General features: G+C 36.6%; 1 protein-coding gene across 4 annotated transcripts in view; it reads right to left on the reverse strand.

Annotated features, from left to right (window-relative positions):
* TJP2 (tight junction protein 2) overlaps positions 1-18105 on the reverse strand; it is a 128079-nt gene that overhangs the window by 25501 nt on the left and 84473 nt on the right. For all 4 annotated transcript variants that reach the window (XM_036737825.1, XM_036737824.1, XM_036737827.1 and 1 more), the window contains exons 4-11: positions 17865-17967; positions 16146-16701; positions 10816-10919; positions 9811-9964; positions 6619-6727; positions 6383-6510; positions 4488-4554; positions 1374-1524 (exon numbers count right to left, since the gene is read on the reverse strand). In XM_036737825.1, the coding sequence (XP_036593720.1) occupies positions 1374-1524; positions 4488-4554; positions 6383-6510; positions 6619-6727; positions 9811-9964; positions 10816-10919; positions 16146-16701; positions 17865-17967 (1372 nt within the window). The remainder of the gene's footprint in view (positions 1-1373; positions 1525-4487; positions 4555-6382; positions 6511-6618; positions 6728-9810; positions 9965-10815; positions 10920-16145; positions 16702-17864; positions 17968-18105) is intronic.

An 18105-nucleotide genomic window follows, 5' to 3' on the forward strand; every position in this document is an offset into this window, starting at 1 on the left:
TGTTCTTACTTCTACAATCCTCTTCCTTGAGAGACAATTACTAGATCTGATCTCCCTATCACCTCAATCTTTTCCCTTAATCTATAACCATTTTGACATTTTCCTAACACCTTTTTTCCTTATATTTGCTAGAAGTAGAACTGAAGAACTAAGCAAATATAAAAACTGGAAATTCACTGGCTTTATGCTAACAGCCTAACATAAGAAACCCAAATGATGAGGCTGGCTTATCCAATGTTCTAAAAACCAAGATCCAAATTTCCTCATTGTTTGCAACCCTGTGTCCCCTTTCTCCCATTGATAAGTTTGTCTTAGAACCTTCATTTTCAGGAAGGATCCCCCTATCATGAGCAGGTCCTCCACCACTTTTTAACTTTTTTTTAATGTTGTCTTCCCTCATTAGAATGGAAGCTCCTTGAGGGCAGTGACTGTTTTTCTTTTTGCTTCCATTTGTATCCCCACTGGGTAACACAGAGTAAATGTTTATTGACTGATTGACTAACCAGCACTTCCGAATATCTGCAATGCAATTGTTTCTGATCTTCACAATGATGAGGCACTGAAAGATCTGAATTATTACCTTCAGAATCATTAAAGAAAGAAGAAATTATAGCCAATGTACTTCTCACATTTCAGTACTTTAATTCTTTGAAAACTGGTCATCACTTCTCACTAGAGAAGTGGTAGATTATAAATAGAAGCCAATTTGTTGATTTATTTTGTTTGACTTTACTTCTTTGATATATAGGAGGGTTCTATTTGATGATGATGGGGTCAGTGGGAAGTGACAGCAATGTAAAAAAAGGGAGAGGGAACATTGATAAATCTATTTTGGAGGAAAAATACAATTAGTCATCCATACCTAGTATGTACAGTAACTTTTAGTTAAATGCATAGCTGGTTAATCAGAAAACCAAATTCCTGAGCCATTACTATATGACAAAACATTTATTTAAGCTAGTGACTCCCTTTCTACAAAGAAACAGGAGCTCAAGTTTGCTTTTTAAGAAAAAATGCTTTTATATTCAAGTATTTTAAAACTAACTTTTTGAAAAGTTATAGTTCACTCCAAAAGTCAGAGATAGAAAGCTGTCTTCCTAAGTATACAGAGTACTAAAGAAATCCTCAGATACCTATCAATTCTTCTCTCAAAATCCGATCCTAGCTCTTGTCAGCTCCATGGTACGTAGAGGCAGAATCCAAAGAAGGATTAGTAAGCAATGTTCAATGTCAATGAAAATTGCTCATCTAGTGTACTCCTATGAATTTGTTTGTGCTATTCACTGTCTTCAAAATCACTAGTTAAAAAAAACTCCATTGCTCTCAAATGATTCCAATAAATAGGACAAAGTTCTAGCAATGACCATGCTTACCTTTAGAATTTGGTCTCCTTCTTGTAGACCCTCTTGTTCTGCCGAAGTTCCTTCTTGAATGCCAGCCACAAATATCCCAACATCATTTCCACCAGCCAATCGGAGGCCTACACTATCTCCTTTCTTGAATTTCACCATTTTGGTGTTTGGGCTAGAAAGATATGCCCCAGCAGAGAAGAAAGAAAGAGATTAAAAAAAAAGATTCAATAAAAGGGAGGTAGTGTTGATAAAGAAAGATTTAAATGATATCATTTCAGAGAATTGCTTCCTCACAGACTGCTAATGGTGCCATAAAGCTTTGTAAATATAGCCACACAGTAAGGTCTACTGGACTCCTTAGCGGACTGGAAATCTAAAGAACATGCATTCTAATCTACTTCACTGAGTGAGGGGAATCACTTGGCCATGATGAATTTAATGTTCACATCTATAAAATACAGATATTGTCACTGTACCTCAAGCTGCACTAGGGACGATCACAGAAATGACTCCTAAAACAGAGTTATACCTTACCCAAAGGCCTCTTATCCAGTGACCTCAACTATTTGGAACACAGCCAAGAACTGGGCCTTTGAGCCACTGAAATAGATGGTATAAACTCTGTGAATTCAAAGTTCATGTATATACTCTACTCATAAGAGAGTTCCTTGGGCTCTCTCTTATGGTGTATTTTTTTTCCAGCCCAAAGAAGATTAAAAATGAAGGAACAACAAAAAATTAGGAAGTGGGGGAAGGGAGGATTGCTAGAGGTGGGGACTGTCAGAAGTGACACACAGCCTCACAGTAAAGGAGGCTTAGTGCAACAAATGATTTTTGTAATAAAGTCCCTGAATTACCAATAAAAGTCTCTATTTTATGTTTTAGAGAGATGCTCATAAAAATGGTTTAATTTTTTTTAATTTTGAAAAAGCTTTTATGTTCAGTTATTGAGGAAATCTTTTTCCATGTTACACTTTTTTCCCTAAGCATGCAAATTAGTGGGGAAAGACAGAGATTTAAATAGAGTTCTGATTTTGTTTTTTCTTCTACAGGAACAATTTAATTGTATAGAATAAAAATAACCCAATTATGAAAAATTACAGGAAAGCACCTGGAAAATATAAGATATATGATGAGGAGTGAACTGAAAATTAACAGATGCTAGGACCTTAAATCCTCACTATGTATTCTTCTCTATAATCATTTCCAAATTTCTCTCATAATTAGATTCCATGTTTCTTTCTGGTAGCTCATCTAATTAGAACTTTTTTTATTTTTATTTTTTGGAGGGGGAAAGGCAAGGCAATTGGGGTTAATTGACTTGCCCAAGGTCACACAGCTAGTAAGTGTGTCAAGTGTCTGAGGCCGAACTTGAACTCAGGTCCTCCTGACTCCAGGGCTGGTGGTCTATACACTGCGCCACCTAGCTTCCCCCAATTATAACATATTTTTAACAACTTTGCACGATTATGTTAGCATTTATATCTTTGGATCACAAGTCTACAGAAGGAAGGAACTTCAAAAAGCCACTTAATCCAGTACTTTCTTTTTATAGATGAGGAAAATGTAATTACAAAAGGCTAAGTGACTTGTCTAAGATCATACTAATATAGTATGAGTCAGAGGAAGTATTTGAACCCAGATCCTTTAACTCTACAGGTAGTGTTCTTTTCACTGTCCCACACTGGCTGCCTACTCTTATGGTTATGGCCTTTAACCCTGATGGAACGAGGTGCCATTTTGTCGGCAGGAGAGGCATTGATTGTGTGGCTCTCGATAGAACTGCAAATAAAAGAACTGTGTAGTTTTAAATGCCAGGTCCTTTAGCTGAAATATTTTGGAGGCACAAAAAATAAGCCATAAAGAATCTTTTTTGCTGTACTGACAGGCAAGTTACTTGACTTTTCTCAGCTGTAAAATGGGGAGGATAATAGCATAACTACAGAATAGCAGCACAGTGAGAACAAAATGAGATAATATGCATAAAGTGCTTTGCAAACCTTAAAGCACTATGCCAGCCAAAGTGTACTGTCAGCCAGATGCTAGTCACTTAACCCCCAGGCAACTCTCAGTTATAGACATTTGCCAATCTGCACTGGTAAAGAAAGTTTCCACAATTCAATGACAAAACCGCAAACACAAAACCACAAAAACAAAATGCAAAACCTTGTATAAAGATGGAAAGAAGTCATCTGTCTCTGTGAAAATACATTTTTTATTGCCTTTGCAAGAAATATAGTCAAGTGTTAAAGCATTAACACTCCTATTCACTGTACTGACAGTGTATGTAAATCATACCTATCTTGGACCAATGGAGTTTAGCTACTCAAATTCCGCAAGACTTTAAAATGGGCTTACACTATAGAGCATTAGATTATGTTATAAGACAACAGCATTATAGTAAAGGATTCTTGTAGTGGGGCAGGGTGGGGTGGCACTATAATGCAATGGACTAAATCTATATATCACAAATAAAAATCAGTCCAATCACATTATAGTTATGCCTTTTCTTTCTCTTCCACATCTTTATAGCAACATCCCTGTCCTACCTGCTATAGGCTGTAGAAAAAAAAAAAAAAAGGGAGGGTGTGGGAGTGGAAAAAATAACGATCCATCATACAGGTGTATACACAGACATGCCCTGCATAACACTAATGCAAACAACTGTTTTGTAATAATATAAACGAATGAATAAATCAGGACTGAGCTCTACCACAGGCTACAGCATCAGCCATTCCCTCCAAACAACTCTTTTGAAGTTTACAAAGAACTTTCCTTAAGTCACCCTTTAAGTTCGGTAGGATGTATTAGCATTTTGATTTTAAGACGAGAAAAAGGAGTTGACAGACTAACTGAACTGCCTAGCCATGGTCAGGATGCCAGATGGTCAACAACAATCTGGACTAACTGCCCTCTAATATTATCTCACCTAATATTGTATCTCAAAGTAATTATTTCTTTATTTTCTTCACACATAAAGTCATCAACTATGTCAATACCTACGTATGTAAATACACATACACATACATTTCCATATGTGTGTGTAGGTATTTCTCCCCACCCCACTTGACTACAGTTAAGAGAACAGATTCCTTTGAATAGGGGAAAAGGGGAGGAGGGAGAGTAAGAACGTACCCATATATCGCTTCGTCTTCAGGACTTGGCCGAAGAAAAGTTCTTGGTGCTGCTTTAGGTTGAGTAACTGCATTTTTTAAAAAAAAGTGTCCAATATTAACAAGGGAATTATTTCAGATTCACCAAAATATTTATTAAGTACTTAATATGTACAAGTCACTGTGTTAGGTAGTGATATAACAACACAATTTCTGACCTTAAGAAGCTTAGGGTTTAAAAAGAGATGGATAAAATATGAAGTGAAGTAAGTATAATACAGGTTTGATAGGGGCAAAGAACAAGGAGGGAATCCTGAAAAGTACTTTTGGAAAATCTGAGGAAGAAAAAAAACTTTCATTCTGCTGAAGGAAGGCAAGCTACCTGTAAGAAGTACAACTGAGTGCCTTGAAGGAAGAAGGCTTTAAGAAATGAAGATAAATAAGGGGTTAATGCATTCTAGGGATGGGGGGGGTTGTTGTTACAGATATATAAAGGCTAGAAAAAGCAGGAAGAAATTTTAAAAAATTAGTAATTCGGCCAAATTAAATGTGTGTGAAATAAGAATTGAAGGGTAACTTGGATTCAGATTGTAGAGAGCTTTACATGCAAAGATAAGGAGGCCATCATTTTTCCATAGGCAACTAAGAGCCAAAGAAAGTTTTGATCATGCAGGTGAAGTGATCAGACCTTGGCAGCAGCATCAAAAACAGATTGGAGAAAGGAGAGACTAGACTGCAGAGGTTCCCAAACTTTTTGGCCTACTGCACTCTTTAAAAAAAAAAAAATTACTCAGCATTCCCCTGGAAATCTATTTTCTTTAACCCTTTAATGATTTTTTTTTTGAAATGTGCATGATTTCAAAAAAAAATTTTTAAATGATGCTTCTTAAATTTAGTGATTTATTTTAAATTTGTGGGGCTTTTCCTGCATTGAAATTTTGATGATGCAATATTACATCATGTAACCACATAATATCGTATTGTAAACAAGTCATTGCACACACATATTCCTGTCAATGAATGCCGGACTTCCCAATAATGGGCGACATGCTGACCTGCCAACACTTGCTTGTTGAGACTTGTCAGCAGACTTGACCGCTGATTGGTTATACCTTGCAGTTTGTGTGTTTATTTTGAAAATAATGTAATCGCTATGACTTTAACTCTTACACAATATATGAAACATGTATGAATGATTTTTCAAAATTTTCTTATCTTCTCTTCTTTCCTTATGCTTTTACTGCCCCCTTATTTTTATTCAACACCCCCCCCAATTGCAATCAAACCTAATACTGCCCCCCATCATTCCAGCACCCCTTAGGGGGTGGTATCATCCACTTTAGGAACATATGGACTAGAGGCAGGGAGACTGGTTATTTGGCTATTTTAACACAATTTAATTGAGAACTGTTAAAGATCTGAAGTATAATAGTATTAAGTGGAAGGAGGAGTTAATTGAAAGAGATTATGCAGATAGAACCTCCAAAAATTTAAGAAACTGATTGGACATGGAGGGGGAGAGAGAGAAGGAGTCAAAGATGACTTTGGGGTTTGGAGTCTGGGTAAGTGGGAAGATTAGCCTCATTAAGAAAACTGGGGCAAGGGGCCACTAGTTGGCACAGTGAGTAGAGCACCAGCCCTGGAGTCAGAAGGATCTGAGTTCAAATCCTGTCTCAGACACCTGACACACTTACTAGCTGTGTGACCTTGGGCAAGTCACTTAACCCCAATTGCCCTGTCTTACCCCCTGCAAAAATTTTTTAAAAAATTAAAAAAAAACTGGGGGAGAGAAAGGGAAGCATTATTAAGAGACAGTGGTGTTCATGTATGAGCTGAAATACTGAAGAAAAGATTTTTAACAGGTTTTTTTAAACCCCCATTTATTTTTACTTTTTAAAAATTAAATTAAATCCTTACCTGGGAGGTCATCTTGGTATTTGGATTCCTTATTGTTTTCTGAGACAACAGCTGTAACAGTATCACCAGTGGATTTAAATGGTGTGGGTGTTGCTCCCATCTTGGAAAGCCTAGTTGGTGTATCCTCTCTTGAAGTCAAATGGAAAAAAAAAAACATATACTTTATAAATTATGCATGTTCTTAAAATGTGAGTGAAATACAGCCTAAAGGCAATAAATAAAAGGTACCATCTTACTTTGCCCTCTCTTTCAGCTTTTCATTTGAGGAATGATAATCAAAATCAGAACAATGGGGCCTCCTCTCATCTGGAGAAAATGATCGGTTTGATTCTATTTCCGAGATATCTAGTTTTTGAAGTAAAAAAAAGCACATTATTAAAATATTTAATTGAAATTCTAAGAGTTTCTAGGCATAAAACATGAAAAAGAGAAGAGGCAGGGAATGCACAGTATTCTGTTATTCCTCAAGCAAAAAAGTGAGTTTTAAAGGAAAACATTAATAAAATTAAGAAAGAGGAACCTGTTTTAGAATTTCAGGCAACTTCTTAAATCACTACCCAAAATTCCACTGTGAAGTTGCACCCTTGTGTTGTCTCAGATGTATGTTTCCTCCCCCTAAATAGTTCTTTGAAAATGGGGTTCAGGTCTCATTCTTGTATAATCTCCCCCACAACCTTATTATTTTCACTGATGACAGCAGGGATTCTTAATCTATTTTGTGTTATGGAACCCTCTGACAATCTGCTGAAACCTACAGCCTCTTCTCAGTACAATATTCTTAATTACATAAAATATGTAGGACTAACAAAGGGAATGAATAACAAGTTCAGACATCTCCCCCAGGTTTTAAGAACTCTTGGATTAGTGAAAGGTACTGACTTTTCCCACTTATGGTGCCCTACGCATGAAAATAGTTGGAAAGTTTTACAATTTTATGGTAATAGACTGCTGCCTGTCATAAAGGCATTTGAGAGACAAGAAGGCAACCTATTAAACTCAAGAAATTCATATTTTCAACTAGTTTTTCCATGGGAGAGAAAGGACCTAAACAAGTAGGAAATACCCAACATGTTTAATTCTATGTTATAGCTAGATTCAAATCCTGTCATATAGAAACTTAACTTGAACAATGCCTTACTACTTTTAAAAAGAGATTTGGTTGTCTAATGTTCTAGTGTAAGGCAATCCTAGTGTATTATTTCCAAATGATTAGACTGCCTACTTATCCTTTAAACTACTCTTTTACTAAGACTCAAAGTGCTGCCCACACAAATGGTAGGTAGCCAGTTTGGATTCTTTCTTTCTGCTTTTCCTTTCTTTTAGCTCTCAGGCAGCTAAGGAAGATAGTGACTTGGAGTTTGAATCCTGCTTCAGACATTGTGTGATTCTGGATCAGTCACTGGATCTCTCAGGCTCAGTTTCCTCATCTGAAAAGTTGGGATAATAACACCTCACCGGGCTTCCATAAGAATCAAAAGAGATTATCATATGTAAAGCACTAGCTATATAAATACTCACAACTATTTTATACTCTTCTTCATGGGAATGGCCTTAACCATCATCTCTGTACAGAAGGATTTCAATCTTCATTTTTAGATCCTACCTTTACCATAAGTTCTTGACTTAGATTTCCAACTATATGCCAAACTTCATCTAGGTATGGTATCATGCCAACATTTCTAACTCAATAAGCCCCTAAGCGAAACTCATTATAGTTGAATAATTTTTTAAAAAGACAGAACTATACAGATAATTTAGCCCAATGTCCTCATTCCTATTAATGAGAAATCTGTAATCTAGTAAAATACAGTGTCTTATCTAAGGTAGCTGGTAGCAAATTCGGGACCAGAACCTAAGTCTCCTGACACTCAGTACAATTCTTCCCACTACATCACAACTATTTCCCACAAAATCTGATCCTCCTCTTCCTCCTCCTGAGTCCACTGTTTTATGTTAATAGTACCACCATTCCAGTCCTCCAGGCTCAAAACCCTGAAGCTATCATCCATTCTTAACCTTCCTCCTCTTCCACATCATCAAGTTTTATTATTAATTCTACTTCCGTATTATCTTTTTCATCTATCACCTAACACCACTTCTACCACTCTAGTTGAAGTCATACTTAGTTCCTGCTTAGACTAACTTCCTAATTTATCTTCAGGTTTGTTTTTTTTTTAGCCTTTAGTTTCTGTGGTCCATCCCACTCACTTCTTTGGAAGTTTAAAATTTCTGAATGTACTACTCTGGACATGCCACTCTGCTGCTTACAATCTTCAAGGGCTCTCCAACAGGCACTAAATAAAAACCCAAATTTCTTATTCTGGCATCCTCTATGATCTTATTCCATTCTACATTTCCAGCCTTATTTCATATTATTACAATTCATACACTCTAGGTGCCAGGGAATCTGGATCACTCAGCTGTTCATCAAATGTTCCTCCTACATTTTCCTACCTCCCTACCTTTGCGCACGCAGTTACCTAAACCTAGAATAACTTGCCTATATACTTCAAGGTCCAAAACAAATGCCCTCTCTACAAGGAAGCCTTTCCCAGAACCCAGGTTCTGCTCTACTACCATCCCCCAACAATGAGTTAGGCATGATATTTCCTTCCTTTGATCTAGAACTTTGTTCTTCTCATACTACAAATTTTAAAAATTATAACTATTTATTGGGGCAGCTAGGTGGCACAGCGGATAGAGCACCAGCTCTGGAGTCAGGAGGACCTAAGTTCAAATCTGGCCTCGGACACTTACTAGCCATGTGACTATTGGACAAGTCACCTAACCCTGATCCACCCCCAATTTCTTAAAGTTAGACTATATTAAAACATATTTTTTAAAAAATTATACCTATTCATGTGAAAGACTTAATTCCCTTAAAATTCAAGGTTGTTGAAAACAAGTACAGAACTCTATTCAAACTTTTATTTTATCCCCTTCAGCTTGGCCTTACACTCAATGTTTGCTCACTGCCACGAATTGTAAAAAGGAAGAACAATTAGAAAATTCCTGAGTTTTATTTTGTAAAATTTAAAAGGGATAATCTTTAATTTGGGAACAAGTTCTGCCTGATTACAGGCCAGTTAGTCTAAAATAACTCCTCTTGGAATTTTACAAGTAGGTTTGAGTTTCCAGAGAAGAGAGAGAGAGAGAGAGAGAGAGAGAGAGAGAGAGAAAGCACTAGCTCTTTCATATGAAAACATCTGTGACCAAACGATAAAGGGTTAGTCAAACTAATCATTACTAACCTTTTGCAATTAGAGTATAAACATTTAAATATGAAATGGGATTTTCTAATTATTTTTTGAATTTATATGTCTATATCCTTCTTTTTCTGGATGTTATATGAAAGTAAACAAAGACAAAGAAAATAGTATCATTCCTTAAACTAAACTCACCTTATGTCAGCCCACATACTATCTTACCTTCTACTTCTGAGTCACTGTCATGTAATGAAGGTATATTGATTAGAGTCTGCTTGCTGTCTCTCAGGACTACTAGCTGGAGTTTCCCTCTTGATTTCTCTATCAGTTTTCGGGCATCAGCTAAAGACATATTTTCTGTTACAGTGCCATTGATCTGTGAACAACATCATGAACAGTGTAAATACTCATCAGAAAAAAGCTAATTCTTTATTTTGTCACATCCAGCAGATTTGTCAAATATTCAAACAGAAGTGTAAGATTCAACTAGATTTATGCACAGCTTTAAAATTAATTGTCCTTCTTCTCCTTGTTCAAACCCCTAAAACTCAAGACAAAAAGATGGTTGATCTGAATCTGTGGGATGACTTAAGTGATTTAGTTCATAAGAAAAATTATTTCAATGAATTTACTGCATATTTGAATTTGTTTTCTTAATTTTTCTCTCTCTCCTTGTAGGTAATACAAGCTTTCACAGTATCAAAGGGAAAGGAGAAAGTACCTACCTTGTGGGGGGAAATGACCCAACAAATTGTAAAAGTATTTTAATGAAATCTTTGGAAGTTTAGGAGCTCCTAATGTCTTTTTCAGAGAAAACTATAACATTCTCCCTCCTACTTCTGCTCACCCCCAAATTTTATCCATTTTATAAAACGCTTTTATCAATACTTTGTATTTTCATTATGACATTTATAGATAACTCCCATTTCATGAAAGGTCTCTTGTAATAAAGTAAAACCAATTATATAAGACTAATAATACAGTGAAAGCGCATGTAACATTTTACATCTGTAACTCCCCACACTTCTCTATTTTAACAGAAATATATGTTCTCTTCCTCCCACTCCCCAACCCACAGGAAAAAAGAAAAACAAATTTCTTGAAACAAATATGCATAGTCACACAGTAAAGTAAATTAGAGGAATGACTGTCTTCTAATAGAGGAAAGAAATGTGAACCCAAAATATAGGGGTCCTAACAGCATATAAATCTTCTACCCATACCTACCTTAAGAATTATGTCCCCTTCATGAAGATTGCCATCTTTAGTTGCCAGACCAGTTCTAGTCATTTCTTTTATGAAAATCTGACTCCCAAGTCGGAGACCATATTCTAGAAAGCAAAAAAACATATATGCCATTATGTTTTATAGAAAGTCTTAACTAGTTCAGATAATTGGGTAAAAATACATTTTCAAAGCCATTACTCACTCTTCCAAAATATCTGGCACATAAACCATTCTCTTCAAATTAAAGGTCAAAGTAATTCTTAGAGGCACACTAATATGCCATGCACTGCTTTTAAGCACTCGATTCATATGCCACACAATTTAATTTTTATATTTGAAATCTGTTAGGTTGCTCATGGTATCATTTGAAAAGCCAAATCGTAAGGCTGAATTTCAGTAGAAGCAAAGAAAGGAGGAAAAGCTAAGCTACATTGTAACAGTTTAACTTTTTGTCCCTTAAATTAACTCTTGGAATCCCTGGTTTTCCCCAAGATTCTGGTTGAGCATCAGTTCTACATGAGGCCTTTTCCTGGTCTCTCCAGCTACATTGCACCCTCCTCCCTCAATCCCCTAATGTTATCTTAGTAAATTGGGTTGGGAATGGCAAGTTCCCCTATGAAGCCATATAATTATTTGGAGGAAATAAAAATAGGGCATTTTGGTTTAATTTTTTTTGTTAGTGGGTTTGAACTGATACTGAAAGATTTGATGAATTACTACTGATACATGTTATTTATACAAGTAATGTGAAGAATGTTTTTTAAATGTTAAAAGGCCCCACTGCCAAGTTCCAAAACATGTTATTTCAGTGTTTAAAAAAAATTACCTCGAATTTGAATTCTTGTAATAAAAAAAGATTCTAGATAAAATACTGCACTTGTAACATCTGATTTTTGTTCTACTACAACTGAAAATTTTGCAGTTACTGAAAAATGCAAGCTTTCTGAACTTTAAAGTAAAAAAAAGTGGGGATGAGAAGAGAAGCTTGTGATAGTTTGTATATCTTGTGGTCCTATAGGTTTTACATTCTTAATTTTTTTTAAAAAACCCTCCTTTTACTATTATAAGTGTTGGGAATATGCTGGGAGGGAGGCGGGGGGAAAAAGAATTGATATTAAAGAATTATTATTTCTATCTCATCTTTTTTTTCCATCTTAAAAAGCAATATATCATTTTCCTGATTTTGTAGGGAAAAGAGTACTGAACTTAGAGTCAAGAGACCCAGAGTTAAATCCCAGCTCTGACTTATCTTCAATTTTTCAACTGTATAATGGGAGAACTGGTCTAGACAACTTTTAAGGTCCTGGCTCTAACAAGTTATGAAATAGTTTACCTATTCCCTATCTCCCGTCAAGGCTCAGCTGAAGTTATCTCCTTTTGTTGTTGTTTATTCATTTCAGTTTTGTCTGATGCTTGATGAGCCCTTTTGGGGGGATTTCTTGGCAAAGAAATGTTGCTGTTTCCTTCTCCAGTTAATTTTACAGATGAGGAAACTGAGAGAAAGAAGATTAAGTGACTTGCCCAGGGTCACCCTGCTAGTAAGTGTCTGAGGTCACATTTGAACTCATGAACATGAGTCTTCCTTACTTCTGGCCCAGAACTCTATCCACTTCGCCACCCAGCTGCCCTTACATGAGGTCTTTCCCGATCACTTAGTTGTAAGTACTCTACCGAACCAAAAAATAAAGCAACAAAAAACTCCTTTGTATTTATTTAATAACAATGTTTCCATTTACATAGTTGTTTTAAGTTTGCAAAATGCTTTATAGGTATCATCTCATTTAATTCTCTTAACCCTTTGAGGTAAGCGCAATTTTTATCCTCACTTTACCCAAGAAGAAACTAAGGCTGACAGAAGCAGATTCCCAGGGTCACTTAGCTAGTAAGTCTCTGAATAGGATTTGAACTCTGGTCTTCTTCACCCCAAGATACCCTTATACCAGTGGTGTCCAACTCGAACAGAAACTAGATCACTAAATCTATATATCAGAATCCTTCTGTGGACCACATATTGATGTTAAAAAGCCCCTATTAAAATCATCTAAGTTTTATCATTCTTAAATTTTATTTTGTTAGGTATTTCCCAATTACATTTTAATTTGGTCCAGGCCTCATTCAGGAATGCATGTGACCTGTGGGTCACATGTCTGACACCTCTGCATGATGCTACCTAGATGCCACCTATTTGTGTATGTTTTTTTCTTCCCAGCAGAATACAAGTCCCTCCACACTTTGAGAGAGTTGTATCCACAGTGCCAAGCCCATTGATCGTTGAATCAAATGTGATTATAATGGTACCTAAAACGTAAAAAAATGCCAGTGAGGACTCCTAAGAGGAGAAACCCTGCTGTTCAAGCATCATCATTAGTCAGAAGGAGCTTTCATATTCAGGCCCAATTATCACAATTATGACCATGTTTTACTTCTTATTTAAGACAGGCATACAATAGTTATTCAATGAAGCATCAAGAGAGCAGGATTATAGAATTTTGAACTGGAAGGAACCTAGGAGATTATGATTTTACAGTGGAGGAAAAAACGGAGGCCAAGGATATAAAGTGAATTGCCCAAAGTCACATTAGTAATAAGCAGCAGAGCTAGGATTCATATTTGGTGTGGTTTTTTTTTTAAATCAGAGATAAAATAAGTATGTAATTTTTTTTTAACATTCCTCCATGCTCTCATGGAAATGAAATATCATTTAAGTGTTGGGGCTCCTTTACTGACTCTTGAATTCATTCAGAGCTAAATGTAATCTTTTTCTATTTCCTTTCCTCCCTGCTATAGCAGCTAAAGTTAACACAGAGTAAGTACACAGATTTGTTTACCAACTTAAGAGAAAGCAGTGAGGGAAAAAGGACAAGAGAACCAGGACCCTAAAAGATATCAACAAGCTAGAACAATGGACCATTTTACTTTTTTTCTGGTTCAGATTGGCGACTTTATCTGTGTGGGGAACCCCTCATGTATAAACTCCCTCTACTAATGCAGACTGGTAACTCATCTACAACTTTAGAGAGCTTGGAGAGCTTCTAGGTGGCACTTGTCCATGGCCATAGGGATAAATATCTAAGAAGTAGGGGGTGAGTTGCTTAGAAGTGGCAAAGGGCTAGATTTATTAGAAGAAAGAAAAAATTCCTAAGAGCAAAAATTGCCCCAAAGTAGAATTACCTCAAGAGGTAGTGAGTTCCCTTTTACTAGAATACTTTAAATGGAGGCTATGTGACCCCCTTGCTGGTGATATTGTAGAGAAGATTGTGGTTCAAATGCAGAAAGGACTGGATGGCCTTTGTGGTTCTTTCCAACTCTGATTCAGTGGCTTGGAAACAGTTTTTTTGGGGGGTAAATTAGGTTGATTTTGGTAACTGTCAGTTGAGTGCATAATAACACACTTTCCTGTATCAAATGCAGAATCTAGCCCTTTGTAGAGATTGATTTCTTGGTGGTTCTTAGTGTAATATTTTTTCAGAAAATAAGCCTCAACATAGCTAAGTGTTTTTTCTCTCATTCTGAAGATAGAAGAAATGACACAATCTACAAGTGTACCAGGCTGAAATATGGGAAAGGAGAAAGAAACATCATCCATGGAATGAGGACAGAACAAGACCAGGAGAAATAATGGGTATCTTAGAGAAGTCAATGATACTTTTCTCTAGGTTCACTGTGGTAGGGTATAACTGGGATGTTCTGTGCGGTGAAATTTAAGCTGCTGGCATGACCCACTGGAGAAAAGTCGGCACTGAACATTGCCCTTAATAACAGTGAATCCCTTTATTCCTTTTCTCACACCTTTTTTAAGTCCTTCATTCATCAGGGCAAGGAAGGGTGCTCACTTTGTGCCCTGCCATGGTGAATAGTTAAGGGCTTCACATTCCCCTACGCTGAATTTTTCAAGCACAATGCTAACAAAAGAGCCTGCTGAAAGGAGAGTTCTTAGCTTTCACTCTTAGTAACCTGACACTCTAAGTTCAATCCCAGAAAATGACATTCCTGCACAATCCCTCAGTCAACCATTTCTATACAGTTATATAACTAGACTCTTAACACTCTTTTATTTAGAACAAAACACTCTGTCCCCCTCAAAAAATATCCCAGAACTGACTGATGTGATGTGTCCTTTGAACACCAATTAGATTTAAACACAAATCAAGCTATATCTTTTTTGGTGTTATAAGGATAAAGAATTTAACCTTCTTCCTTGCAATGCCAAAATAAGTCCCACTAAAATGGGGCACAGTTAGAGAGACCAACAAGACATCCCTATAAGCTATGTTGCAGAGAATGCCAGAAGCCAAGGAGAAGCTAACCTGGAGCTACATCAGTCTAATTCTGGGCACTTCAGAATCAATCAAGAAAATGCCTAGATAAGTGACTGGCTATTTTGGCCCATGTGAATAAACAGTCTTTGTCTCATATTTACAAAAAACAAACAAATAAACCCTAGTGGCTTTTATAGTAAACACACCTAACTATGAATTAGATATGCCTTTTAACAAAGGTGGCATGTAAATAGAATCTCTGTGTATTGAATGCTATTTTTCTTTTAATTATAAGTTTGGAGAGGAGTTTCTATGGGGACATAATCACTGGTAGGGAGGAGTATTGGTGTGGGTGTGGGTGGGTGGGGGGTGTGTGTGAAAATTTCCCCTCTGGCCCTTTCTCTGTAAGCTGTCAAAGAGATTTCTTTCAAAAGAACATTAGAAAGACATTTGTGTGAGTGGTAGAGGAGGTTTTTAAAAAAATTTTTTTTTCAAGGAAGATAAATCCAGCCACTTACAAAGACTGGTAGCTTTTATAGCAGCTTCTAAAGCAAAATAACTTACTCTGGAGTAAATAATATAGACCTCTCCCCCAACAAACCACTTATTTCTTTCTTAATTTGGACAGTCAGAGACATGGAAGAGAAATAGAAGAGTGAGAAGAAAACAAGTGATTATAAAGACAAACCTGTGCTACCATGACTCTTTGGTTGCATAATCAGAAGGACACACGCTGCATTTGGATTCAGAAAAGCTAAGTTCAAATCCTGGCTCCCCTGTTTACTGCCTGTGTGACTTTGGACAACTCGCCTCATCATTCTGGGATGTAGTATCCTCACCTGTAAAATATGATGGTTGGACTAGATAACAAGTCCTTTCCAGTTCTAAACCCTATGAATCTATAACCTGTGAATTGACTCTATTCTTTCTCTCTTTATGCCCTATCCTCTAACCTCTTTTTGGAGAGATCTCCTTTTAAAAGGAATGTGTCTTTGGACTTTTGCCTCAAAAGACAACATTGTAATATCATAATATTTCAGAAGGAATATGTATGTAATAAATCATCACTACCTTCATTGGGTTTGCTTTTTGTCAAAAGGACATCAATGGGTCTTTCTATGTCATGCTGCTCCAAGTGATCTGGCCGACGCCGCATCTCAGGAGTGGGACTTCTGGAATGCAGTTGATCTCGACTGTGACTCTTCCTCATCTCATATCTAACATTAGTTGGATACCTCTGGCTATACTCCGCGGGTGGACTGTAATCTCTTCGATAGCCACGGTCATAACTATCATTCCGGTCAATGCTTCGGCCTCGGCTCCTGTCTCTCCCGTAGTCCTGATCTAACCCTCTCTCCAGACTCCGGCCCCGACTCCGTTCACGGCTGTAGCTCCTCTCTCGGCCACGAGTTTGGTCATGGGGAAGTCTTCTTTCAGGGCTATTATCCCAACTGCGGCTACGTCCTCCATTGCCACTGTGCCAGCTCCTTTCACTGTATCCACTGCGGGCACTTCTGCCATCAAACTCTGCTTGGTCATCCATTACACTGAAAGCCCGTTCATCTAGATCCATGGAAGGGCTGCCTCTTAAAGGAGCGAGCTGCACTTTGCGGGGTCTCTTGACAACCTGTTGAAACAAGCACTTGCAATGAAAATGCAGTATAACCATAAAAATACCATTCCTATTAGAATCTGCTCCCACTCAAAGCTAAATTTGAAAACTCACAGACTATTGTGAAATATTCATTTTTTTCTAATAAATAAGACTATAACTTACACACTTATTTTTAATAAATATAGAATTAAAAATGTAGACTAATTATCCATATTAATTTAATTATTCAAAATTCTTTTTTCTCATTGATATTCCATGTTAACTTTGATGCATTTCTTTACTTTAGCATCATATATCAAAGAGATTGGTAATACTTAATTTTGCTTCTTTTTATATGTGAATTTGCTTATCATGAGAAAGCTGGGCACTTGCAACAACCCAAAAAACACATGCAACACAAAGCCTTGTCTTCAGCAGTGACGGACTATAGGTACAAAATGAGGCTTATGTTGTCAGATATGATCATTGTGCTCGTTTGTTTTACTTAACTATAGTCCTATAGATAACAAGGGTTCTCCATCGGAGTATAAATGGGGGAGGGGTTGGGGGGAATTAAGAACTCTTAGTCATGTGTGGACGTAAAGAAAGAAAAAAAAACTTTTGTACAATTTTAGAGAAATAAAACAAAAGCCTGTCCCTTTGCTTACTAGCACACATATCCAGTTCACTATTGGTACAGGACCTATGCCATCATGCTTTGTTATTTAAGTAGGCTGATTTTTTCCTTCGAAAATTATTTATCATAAAATAAATCCCTTAAATATGTAGAACCCTTTTTAAATGCCTTAAAATCTTCTACCCTATTTTATTTTTACTCTTGCAGTATACTTTAACCTTTTCACAAGCTATTTCATTTTTTAAAAAGCCAGGTTGTTATTGAACCTAGAATGATGTGCTTTGACAAATTAGAAGCTTAAGGGAGATTGGGGGGGGGTGGGGGAACACAAAAAACCTCCCAGAAGTCTCTCCCATCCTTTCCTTTAATTAAAAACCACTCTACCCACTCAAAAACTCAAAGCACATATACATACATACAAAAAAACAGCATTAAAAATACAAAAGCAATTGGATTCTGGATTATGTAATTCCTTCAGACAGTTAAAAGTGGTAATTTTCTTCTGGGCATAGAAACAAAAAGCTATTGAAACAAAACCGAATGTGAATCCATGGCTTACAATAGCAGCTATCTTCCCACTTTTTCTCAACTGCTGAACAGCAAACGAATGGGGTACATCCTCCATGGGGGTGCCATTAACCATAACCACTCTGTCGTTTTCTCTATAAACAAAAATATAAAATGAATTGTGATAAATGTCTCATTTAAAATAATTCTAGATCAATCCTAAGCATAAAGCAATTTTAAACATCTAATGACTGATACTCATCAATGTTATATTTTACAAGCAAATAAATTAC

This window comes from Trichosurus vulpecula, chromosome 9, assembly GCF_011100635.1.
Source record: "Trichosurus vulpecula isolate mTriVul1 chromosome 9, mTriVul1.pri, whole genome shotgun sequence".
NCBI classification, from domain to species: Eukaryota; Metazoa; Chordata; class Mammalia; order Diprotodontia; family Phalangeridae; genus Trichosurus; species Trichosurus vulpecula.